Source organism: Prorops nasuta, unplaced genomic scaffold (assembly GCF_024137725.1).
Source record: "Prorops nasuta isolate Cenicafe-Biocafe unplaced genomic scaffold, Cenicafe_Pnas_1.2 PNAS00048, whole genome shotgun sequence".
Classification (NCBI taxonomy): domain Eukaryota; kingdom Metazoa; phylum Arthropoda; class Insecta; order Hymenoptera; family Bethylidae; genus Prorops; species Prorops nasuta.
Window position 1 is genome coordinate 450,361 of NW_027116845.1, and position 9,887 is coordinate 460,247.

Consider the following 9,887-nt stretch of genomic DNA (forward strand, 5'->3'; position numbering starts at 1 on the left):
GTAATGGACTCGTACTGAAGCGTATACATCGCGGTTTAAAGTTTCAGCAGTCCACCTGGCTACGCGATTACATCGAGATGAACACGCGTTTGCGCACTGCGTCCACTAACGAATTAGAGAAGAATCTCTTCAAGTTGATGAACAACGCGGTTTTCGGTAAAACAATGGAGAACGTGAGGAATAGAGTTGACGTGAGGCTCGCAACCAAGTGGGAGGGAAGTTACGGGGCGGAAACCCTGATTTCCAAACCGAATTTTCATAGTCTCGCGATTTTCAATGAGAATTTGGTTGCGATTCAATTATCGAAATTGTCCGTGAAATTTGATAAACCCATTTACGTGGGAATGAGTATTTTAGATATTTCAAAAATTTGCTTGTATGAATTTCACTATGACTATATGCTTCTTACATTCAGCAGTAAATGTAGAGCGATGTATACCGACACGGACAGTCTGATATATAGTGTCGAGTGCGACGACGTTTACTCGTACATGAAACGCGATCTCGCGCGATTCGGCACCACCGATTATCCTGACGATAATCAGTATGACTTGCCACGCGTCAACAAAAAGATACCTGGTCTGATGAAGGATGAGAACAATAGTCGTATCATGACCGTGTTCGTAGGACTGAGGGCAAAAATATATACTTTCAAGGCGCAGGACTGCACGAGAATTACCAAAAAAGCCAAGGGTGTCAAAGGTTACTTTATCGATAGAAATATAACATTTGACGACTACAAGGATAGTTTGGATAATTTCACCGTACAGTCTCGCAATCAAAATTTAATTCGATCGAAGCTGCACCAAGTTTTCTCGATCAGCCAGAGAAAGGTCGCCCTCAGTCCGTACGACGACAATCGTTTCGTTACACCCGGAACCGTAGCGACTCTACTCTGGGCACATTATAGTCTAAAAGAATAATTTTTTTTTTATTTATTCGATTTATTGTTTTTTATTTTAAGAATACATATATTTTTTTAATGATACATCTTAATAGAAAAAAAATTGTTCTTATAAAACATTGTTCTTATTTATCCAGGAATTGTGCGTCCTGTCGAATCCCAGCCGCTTAAACATTTTATCCCCCTTTCTGTGCAATACTCTCTCCACCAGATACACATCGGGATTGATAGTTTTCGAAAGCTCGTATTCGTAAAATTCACCCAACAGTTCCGTACCCCTGGAATCCTTGACGAGATACGTAACGGGATTGGTCCTCTGCACTTTCGTCACCTCGATTATTTCGGTCGTCCAATTTGGCGTGTAGCCTTTGGCGAACATCTGCTTATATTTACTAATTCGTACGAAATCGCCGACTTTGAACTTTGCACGACATGCGACCTTGATGTTCATGTATACTATCTTCAGTAGCTTATCTGCATGCTCGCGGGTTTCACATCCACGGGACGCATTCCCGTGGTACGGTGGGGACGGTGACATTTTACAGAACGGCCTAGTTGTTTTCGTGCTAAGCAGTTGGCAACAAGCATGATTTTACGAAAAATATATAGATTAGAAACTTAAATCTGGAACTACTGTGTCATTTTAAATATGTGTTAGTAGTTATGTATAGTTGAAATGAGCAAGGATAGTAAACACTAATTTTTTGAGCAAACATGATTAATTGGAGATCGTAACAATTAGAAATAAAGAAAAATGGATCAGATAAGTTAATTTATGTTACTGTATTTATTATTAGATAAAATATAAGATGTAGTGCAAGTTTCTTTGTTAAAATATTTATAAATTGTACAGATGCTCTAACTGAGGAAAACAAGAAACAATTGTATAACTTGAAAGACTGAACAAAATCTATAAAACCAATTGCTCGAATTAATGTTTAATGTGAGTAAATAAAGGTATTTTACTTTTAATGCACCTTCTTAATGTATAATATGATTAGGTAGTAATCCACACTTTCTTACTAAAATTTGCACAGATGATTGGGCATTGCGAAGAAGAAAATGATGCTTAAAGGAACAATAAAGTGGCGTGAAAGCAAACTAAAGAACAAAAAGAATCTAAAATATAAATGTATCAGCAGCTCAAGCGGAGGAAGGATAAGATGTTCTCTCTTATTAAAACTGACATAATTTTCTCATAGAAAGCTATTCCAATCAATACCCTGTACCTATTATCAACTAGTATTCTCTGTTATCCTCCATTATTTCTTTTCTCTCTTTGTACGCCGTTATTGTTATATTGTAGCAAAGACATAATCTCTTTTGCAGTGCTCAATTATCTACAATTAGAGCAATAAGAATTGGACCATCATTTTCATATATGACCTGTAGTAGCTTGCTAGAAGTTTACTGAAGGTCCTAACCATTCACTTTCCAATATAGAAGGATTCCTGGCTTCGCAACCTGCATTACAGAAGACAAAGAGCAATATTTCAGTAGACTATTAAAAGTCTGTTGAAAGATTGCAAACAGTTTTCTCCCATGTGTAAATTAAGAAGCCAGATTTTTTACCGTATCAAAAAAAAATTAATTTTGTATTAATTATCTTTAGAAATCCTGTAAAATTTAGGAACATTTTAAATAAAAGCATTCTCTCTATATTTTAATAATTCAACTAATAATAGATAGATTAATAGTAATAAAAATTACCTTATTTGATATTTTTTCAATACTTTTACTTACAAAAGTAACTGCCATTGATTTCCAATAAATCACATTCCTTCTTGCAAAAACATGCATTGGCTTTGGTCGGCCATTTTCTTCAGAAGAAAAATCTATTATTCACTTGACAGCTAAATTAATTCTTTTTATCCAATTGTGTTTCTATATTTGGTATTGATTTTGATATCTTGACGCATCACACTGATCTCCAAATTCTACAAGAAAATTTTAAATAAATATTAAATGAAAAAGTTTGTTTCACTTTGGTAATATATACTTACAGTTTTATAAATATGTAAGCATCCTGTACAACTCCATCGCAAGTATACAGAACACTTATACTTGCTGAGGATGCTCAACTGATTTCTCCACATGAAAAGTTTTCATATTCTTTGTACGAACAGAGAATACTAGTTGATAATAGGTACAGTGTATTGATTGGAATAGCTTTCTATGAGAAAATTATGTCAGTTTTAATAAGAGAGAACATCTTATCCTTCCTCCGCTTGAGCTGCTGATACATTTATATTTTAGATTCTTTTTGTTCTTTAGTTTGCTTTCACGCCACTTTATTGTTCCTTTAAGCATCATTTTCTTCTTCGCAATGCCCAATCATCTGTGCAAATTTTAGTAAGAAAGTGTGGATTACTACCTATTCATATTATACGTTAAGAAGGTGCATTAAAAGTAAAATACCTTTATTTACTCACATTAAACATTAATTCGAGCAATTGGTTTTATAGATTTTGTTCAGTCTTTCAAGTTATACAATTGTTTCTTGTTTTCCTCAGTTAGAGCATCTGTACAATTTATAAATATTTTAACAAAGAAACTTGCACTACATCTTATATTTTATCTAATAATAAATACAGTAACATAAATTAACTTATCTGATCCATTTTTCTTTATTTCTAATTGTTACGATCTCCAATTAATCATGTTTGCTCAAAAAATTAGTGTTTACTATCCTTGCTCATTTCAACTATACATAACTACTAACACATATTTAAAATGACACAGTAGTTCCAGATTTAAGTTTCTAATCTATATATTTTTCGTAAAATCATGCTTGTTGCCAACTGCTTAGCACGAAAACAACTAGGCCGTTCTGTAAAATGTCGCCGTCCCGTACGGTGCCTTCGCGCATTGTACGCATCCACCAACTCTTGCAGCATAGCGCGCCACTTGTAATTGCCGTTCAGCGTAAATTGTTTCCACATTTCCGTCTTAAACGTATGATTCCAGCGCTCGACTATCGACGCTTTCATCACGCTGTAAGTCGAGTAGTGATTTATTCCGCGTTTCTTCATCAACTCCTGAAAGTCACTGTTGGAAAACTCCTTGCCGTTGTCGGTCTGTAAATTTTTCGGATATCTGCCGGTCTTTAGGATTCTCGTCATTGCCGTCGTCACTTCTCTGCCACTCTTGGTCTCTAATGCTACCGACCAAGCGTATTTCGAGAGGGTATCGATTACAGCGAGAATGTATTGGTGACCCGTATCGACGTAATTGCGCATATCAACAAGATCGGCCTGCCAGAGATCGTCGTAGCCGCGCACGATGACTCTTCTGGGTGGAAAATTTATCCTCCCCGGTGCATGGAGCTCCTCCAACAACTGTGTCTTTTCTTTGCTCATTTTTTCTTTTTTCTCACAAAATGGATAGATTTTTAGAATTTATTATTGATAAGTGTTTGAAGTATCAGCTCTTTCCCAGTCACTTTCTCACTAAATTTTTCACACATTGCTTGTAAAGTTTGATTCATCTTTTTCTCAAATTGTTCATTATGTTTATTCAATGTCATTGTCAAATATTGTTTAAATTCAAGCAGTAAATATTCTAAATTTGGTTCGTGAAAGTGTTTCCTGCTCTCAGCATCTAGTCCAATTCCAAATTTATTTATCGACATTTCAAAATAAATGCACTACTGTCACTTTTTTTTTTCAAAAATCAGTCTCTTGTTTCTCGTTATTATTATTCCTCTTTTTGATGGCTTGTAATGTCGAGAGTATACAGTCTACGATGTATATTAAACAAATGCAAATTTCACAACAGCAGGAATCAGACATTTAATTTTTTTTACCTCGTGCTACCGAAAGACGTTGATATTACACTGCTGTAAAAATATAACGTACAACTTTCTTTATACGATAAGATCCTCCTCGCTCAACTCTTCGATTATCGACTGTATCTCGTTGTGATGACTCGTATTACCGGCAGCCACCGATGCGATCAAAAGTCTCAAACGTTCGATCAATTCATTCGGATCGTTCCAATGTACGTAGTTGATTGGTCCCTCGGTGACACGCATAAGACCTTTACCCTTTTTTTTGATGATGATGATGTTGACGCTTTACTTGCGCCTGATGTTGAAGGTTTGCTTGCGTCAGACGTTGACGATTTTCTTGCGTCTAATGTTGATGGTAACCTATTAGGCGGTAACATTGGTTTTCCCAATAGCAATGGTCTCATAATTTCTGTATATTTTACGCCTTTATTACCCTTTGTTTGTTTTAGACTATTGTTTAACAGTTTATGCGCCTTAGTTTGATTGAGAATACTCTTGTATTGTTCCAAATCTTCGGGTTTTATAATAGCTCGATTGGGTTCTCTCATGAAAACTAGTTCATAAGTACCTACTGTACCGGTGTATAGCGTCTTATCGAGAATAATGTCTCCTTCATGACTAATATCAAATTTACATCTACCAAGCGTCACTTGTTCATTTTTATAAAGAGGTCCAAAAGCACGATCAATCAAGTTTTCCCTATCGGTCAGAAGTAATTTAATATACTTGGCAGGGATGGGATGTAATCGATTATGTTGAAAGGCATATTGTAACAAGCCTGGTTCCTTTTCATCAATATTTAATTTATTTAGCAAACTTTGTTTTGAATCCGGCAGTGTATCACAATCGGGCGACGATTGATCGGTTATAAAAGACTCGTCATCGGTCATGAAATCCGATGGATTCGTAATAGTTTCATCACTAAACTACTAAGATTCTTCGCTCTTTTAGCAACTCGATGCGGTGTCGATGTGAAGTAGGCTCCCCTCCTCAATTCATCGTTGTATTTGACAAACGAATTATTTGTGTTATCACTATCCTCTGTTTGCGAAACGAGTTTCTTCAATGGATCGACTATCGGCTTGAATGTCTCGTTCAAACTGCTCTCCATTATCGCCTTCTCCGATTTTAAGGCACGATGCTTGTAGCGAATGACCTCGCTCGTCTTGGCGATCCTCTTCAGAAGCGATTTTTTATCCATCGCGATGCTGTATTGGAGGGGGGGTTTTGTTTAAAACAGTTGTAAACCGATTTAACTGACACGGTTTTTAACAGATCCAACCGACCTGTTCGTCGATAAACTGGCACTCGATTATCAACCGATCAAACTGACGTGGTTTCTTAATAGATCCGACCGATCTGTTCGTCGATCAAAACTGACACTCAAGGCCGTTCACCAGGGTCTCCAGTTTTGGCGATTTATCGCCATTTTGGCGTTTTCAAATTAATGTTGGCGCGTAAAATCCCTATTTGGCGCTTGGCTCTTTTACTGGCGATCAGGATCTCCAGTTTTGGCGATTTTATCGCCATTTTGGTGTTCTTAAATTAATTTTAGGGGATACAACCCTAGGCCATCGGCTGTTTTATCGACAATTTATTAACCATTTGCAATAGCATTCCGTTGCGAGAAAACTAGCTCGTTACACAAAGACTACATTCATTTATTAACTGCCAGTACTAAATCTCTACAATGTATGTCACGTAAATTATAGGTTTTCAATACTGTCAGTAAATAAATGAACGCAGCCAAATGAAATATCACTCGTCAGTGTTACCATACTCACAACTTTACGTGAGGTGACGCCAGTGACACCACCAACTGATTTTCCTTCACTTCAACTCGCTACCCGCGCAAACTCCAAGCACAACGTTGCTTGATTGACTAATGAATATTTTGTTTAATAAAAACAAGAAAATCATTTTTTGCCACCCAACCCTCATTGTATTGAGAACGTTAAACAGTTATAAATTATACAAAAATGGGAAAACATGCAAAATATAATAGGCATTATAAATCTGCATGGGAGAATGAGAATTGGGCTAAAGGTACAATTTGTTTACTGGAACTTTAATAAAAGGTTAGAATGTTAGATAAAATTTATAATTTTACAGGTTGGTTAAAAGAGTACAAAAGTATTTCGAATTACGACCATAACGATACTAACGAAGCATATTGTTTATATTGCCACACATCGTTAAGAGCACATTTTGCTGATCTAAAAAGGCACACGAATACTAATATCCATAAAAATAATATACGAAATAGAATCATCAGAAAGAAAGAAACTGTTAAACATTATTGTAAGCATAATTGATTTTATATCTTTATCTTTTCATTATACATATATTATTAATTTAATTTTGTAGTTAAATCAACCGAACTTAAGAAAGAACAAAAATGTAGAGACATTAAAATGTCTCTGTTTGTTTTAAATCATAGTTCTATTACTGCAATTGACCACCTAGGTGAATTATTCAAAAGAATAGATCACAATGGGGTTTTCTCCACTATTAATCTACACCATTCCAAATGTGGTTGTATTATTAGAAATGTTATTGGCCCCTATATCTTAAAAGATATAGTCAAGAATATTGGATTCCAAGTATTCTTTAATTGTACATGAATCGACTGATGTATCTGTTAATAAATATATGGCAATATGCGTTCGATATTTCACAGGAAAAGGTATAGTAACAGACTGTTTAGGTTTAATACAAGTAGAGCGTGCAACTGCAGAAGACTTATATAATTCTTTAACTAATTTTCTTAAAGAAATTTCCTTACCTTTAATAAATATGTTAGCTTTAGGCACTGATGGTGGAGCAAATCTTTGTGGTAAAAACAAGTCATTATATACATTGTTAAAAAACGATATACCACACTTAATATTAGTGAAATGTGCTTGCCATTCAATACATTTGTGTGTATCAAAAGCAAGCTATGAGCTTCCAGGTGATTTAGACTATTTAGCACAAGAAGTATATAATTGGTTCAGCAATAGCTCTTTAAGAAGAATTCAGTACAAACAAATTTTTAATTTAATTAATTTAAATGAAGATAGAAATTTCAAACAATTTATTCAACTTTCACGAACAAGATGGCTATCAAGGTATAATGTAGTTAAAAGACTACTAGAGAATTGGTTAGAACTTAAAACATTTTTTAAGATAGTGGAAGTTGATGAAAAATGCTATAAAGCTAAAATGATAAATAATATTTTAAATGACGAAAAAGTTTATGTTTATTACCAATTAATTTTACCTTTCTTAGAGGACACTAATAATCTTAATTTATATTTTCAAAATGATGATTGTGACGTCGGAAATGCGTATAATAAGTTATTTGAATTAATTCAATTATTGGCTAAGCGGTTAATTAAACCGATATTTCTAAATGACATAGTAATTTCTACAGAATCAAATATTTTAAAATCAATAAAGAAAGCAGTTGATAACGAAACATCTTACATGTCTGTAGAATATGCTGATTTAGGATATAACTCTCAGAAACTTATAAATGATTTAAATTGTGAAAATGATGAAAAACTGCAAATAAAACAGCGATTTTTTAATTTTATGATTAAACTTTTAAAAGAGTTTTTAGACCGAATGCCTGCAAATATAGAGATATATAAAAACATAAAATTGTTAAATCCTAGATATTGTTTAAATAAACAAAATATTCCTAATTTTAATGATACGCCTATTTTGAAATTTATGACGACTCGTGAAGACAGTTGCACATTAGAAAACTAATGGCGTAAAATTCCTTTAATTGAATGGACAGCAGAATTTTCAGTAAATAACTTTACTGTACCAAATAACATAAAATTTTGGCCTGCTGTGTACAATTATATAGACGGTTCGGGAGCAAATGTGTTTAAGGAATTAGCAACTGTAGTGATAAGATTACTTTGCCTTCCCATTAGTAATGCTGTTGTTGAAAGAGTATTTTCGGTAATGAATAATATAAAAACAAAATTACGCAACAGAATGAGTCTCAGAACTCTTAATGCTGTTCTTATCACACAAATTTATCTATGTTCACGTAATATGTGTTGCAATAATTTTTGTCCTACAGAAGAAATGATTGAATTATTTAATTCAAATATTTATAATGAAAATTTTGTTGGAAATAGCGACAATATGGAAGTAGCACTTGAACTATTAGAATAGAACTTACTAAGTTTTATATTCAATTGTATTTTGTTTTATTTTTACATTAATTAAATATATTTGATACATATTTAAGTTTCTTTTCCATTTATGTTCAAAAAGAATATTAATAACATTCAGAATGCGTTCCACTAACTATTCAATTTTAAATACTTTCTGTATAACACAAAGTCTATAATACCTGTCGCATAAACTATAGATATTAAGATATTTATAATTAATTGTTAATAAACACTAATGAAAATAACGCTTATTATATTATGTTTTCTTGTCAACGGGTATTGAAAAATTTTTTCTTGTAAACACTTATTATATTATATTTTGTTCTATAATCCTAATAAAAAATAAATACAATAGTGTACATGAGAACGTATATATATTTGCGTATGAATGTATTTGGTATATTTCGTTCACAGCCAATAAATTTTGAAATAGCGCTTTTTGGCGATTTTCAATATGTAAGTTGGCGAGCATGTGCGCATTTCACCTGGAGACTCTGCCGTTCACTCGATCGTGGCGTACACGTTGAAACCTTTGCGATATTGACCGTTCGTCAGAGAGCTCTCCTTGTCTAATACTAAGAAAACGTAATCGCGACTCCAACAGGTCGAACACAAAGTGAGAAATTTCTCATACGACATATTACTGTTGACGTTATCGTTGAAAATATGCTTCAGATTAGTTCCATCTTGCTTAAATATTATTAGCAAGTTTGCATTATATGGTATCAGATGCTTTGGGATTTTCGCATAAGTCTGACAGAGATAGAAGCAATCGGTGTTGGAATGTCTACCCATGCAAAAGTAGTCCCTTATATTGTCCTGCTTGTCGTTGGCCACATCGTCGAATATGAAAATGGAATTCGGCTTTGCATCCGCGACGTTCACAACCTCGCAATTGTTTAAAAATTGAAAGTAACCAATTTCCTCCGTGTCCTGCAGAAGCTGTTCCAGATATCGATACTTCGGTTGCTGCAGCGATTTCGAGTAGACGTACAGGTTTTCGAATCTCACACCG

The 9,887-nt window shown here is 34.1% G+C and overlaps 3 protein-coding genes across 3 annotated transcripts; 1 reads left to right on the forward strand and 2 right to left on the reverse strand.

Annotated features, from left to right (window-relative positions):
• Window positions 1-1,013: 1,013 nt before the first annotated feature.
• On the reverse strand, window positions 1,014-1,442 carry LOC136784123 (uncharacterized). The gene has a single exon (XM_066744640.1). The coding sequence runs from the start codon at window positions 1,440-1,442 to the stop codon at window positions 1,014-1,016; it is 429 nt and encodes a 142-aa protein (XP_066600737.1).
• A 2,215-nt stretch (window positions 1,443-3,657) lies between these two features.
• LOC136784124 (uncharacterized) lies at window positions 3,658-4,263 on the reverse strand. The gene is made up of 2 exons (XM_066744641.1): window positions 4,030-4,263; window positions 3,658-3,930 (listed from the first exon to the last, which is right to left on the reverse strand). Exons 1-2 carry the CDS (start codon window positions 4,261-4,263, stop codon window positions 3,658-3,660), a joined length of 507 nt encoding a protein of 168 aa, XP_066600738.1.
• Window positions 4,264-6,673: 2,410 nt separating this feature from the next.
• On the forward strand, window positions 6,674-8,870 carry LOC136784125 (SCAN domain-containing protein 3-like). The gene is made up of 5 exons (XM_066744642.1): window positions 6,674-6,740; window positions 6,807-6,995; window positions 7,062-7,246; window positions 7,299-8,421; window positions 8,482-8,870. The coding sequence occupies exons 1-5, from the start codon at window positions 6,674-6,676 to the stop codon at window positions 8,868-8,870; spliced, it is 1,953 nt and encodes a 650-aa protein (XP_066600739.1).
• The last annotated feature ends 1,017 nt before the right edge of the window (window positions 8,871-9,887 follow it).

Coding starts and splice junctions, on each gene's coding strand:
- LOC136784125 (XM_066744642.1), top strand. CDS start 6,674: ATGGGAAAACATGCAAAATATAATAGGCATTATAAATCTGCATGGGAG. Junction 6,741..6,806: donor GAATGAGAATTGGGCTAAAG/GTACAATTTGTT, acceptor ATAATTTTACAG/GTTGGTTAAAAGAGTACAAA. Junction 7,247..7,298: donor GTGGTTGTATTATTAGAAAT/GTTATTGGCCCC, acceptor TTGGATTCCAAG/TATTCTTTAATTGTACATGA.
- LOC136784124 (XM_066744641.1), bottom strand. CDS start 4,263: ATGAGCAAAGAAAAGACACAGTTGTTGGAGGAGCTCCATGCACCGGGG. Junction 3,931..4,029: donor GTGGCAGAGAAGTGACGACG/GCAATGACGAGA, acceptor GAGTTGATGAAG/AAACGCGGAATAAATCACTA.
- LOC136784123 (XM_066744640.1), bottom strand. CDS start 1,442: ATGTCACCGTCCCCACCGTACCACGGGAATGCGTCCCGTGGATGTGAA.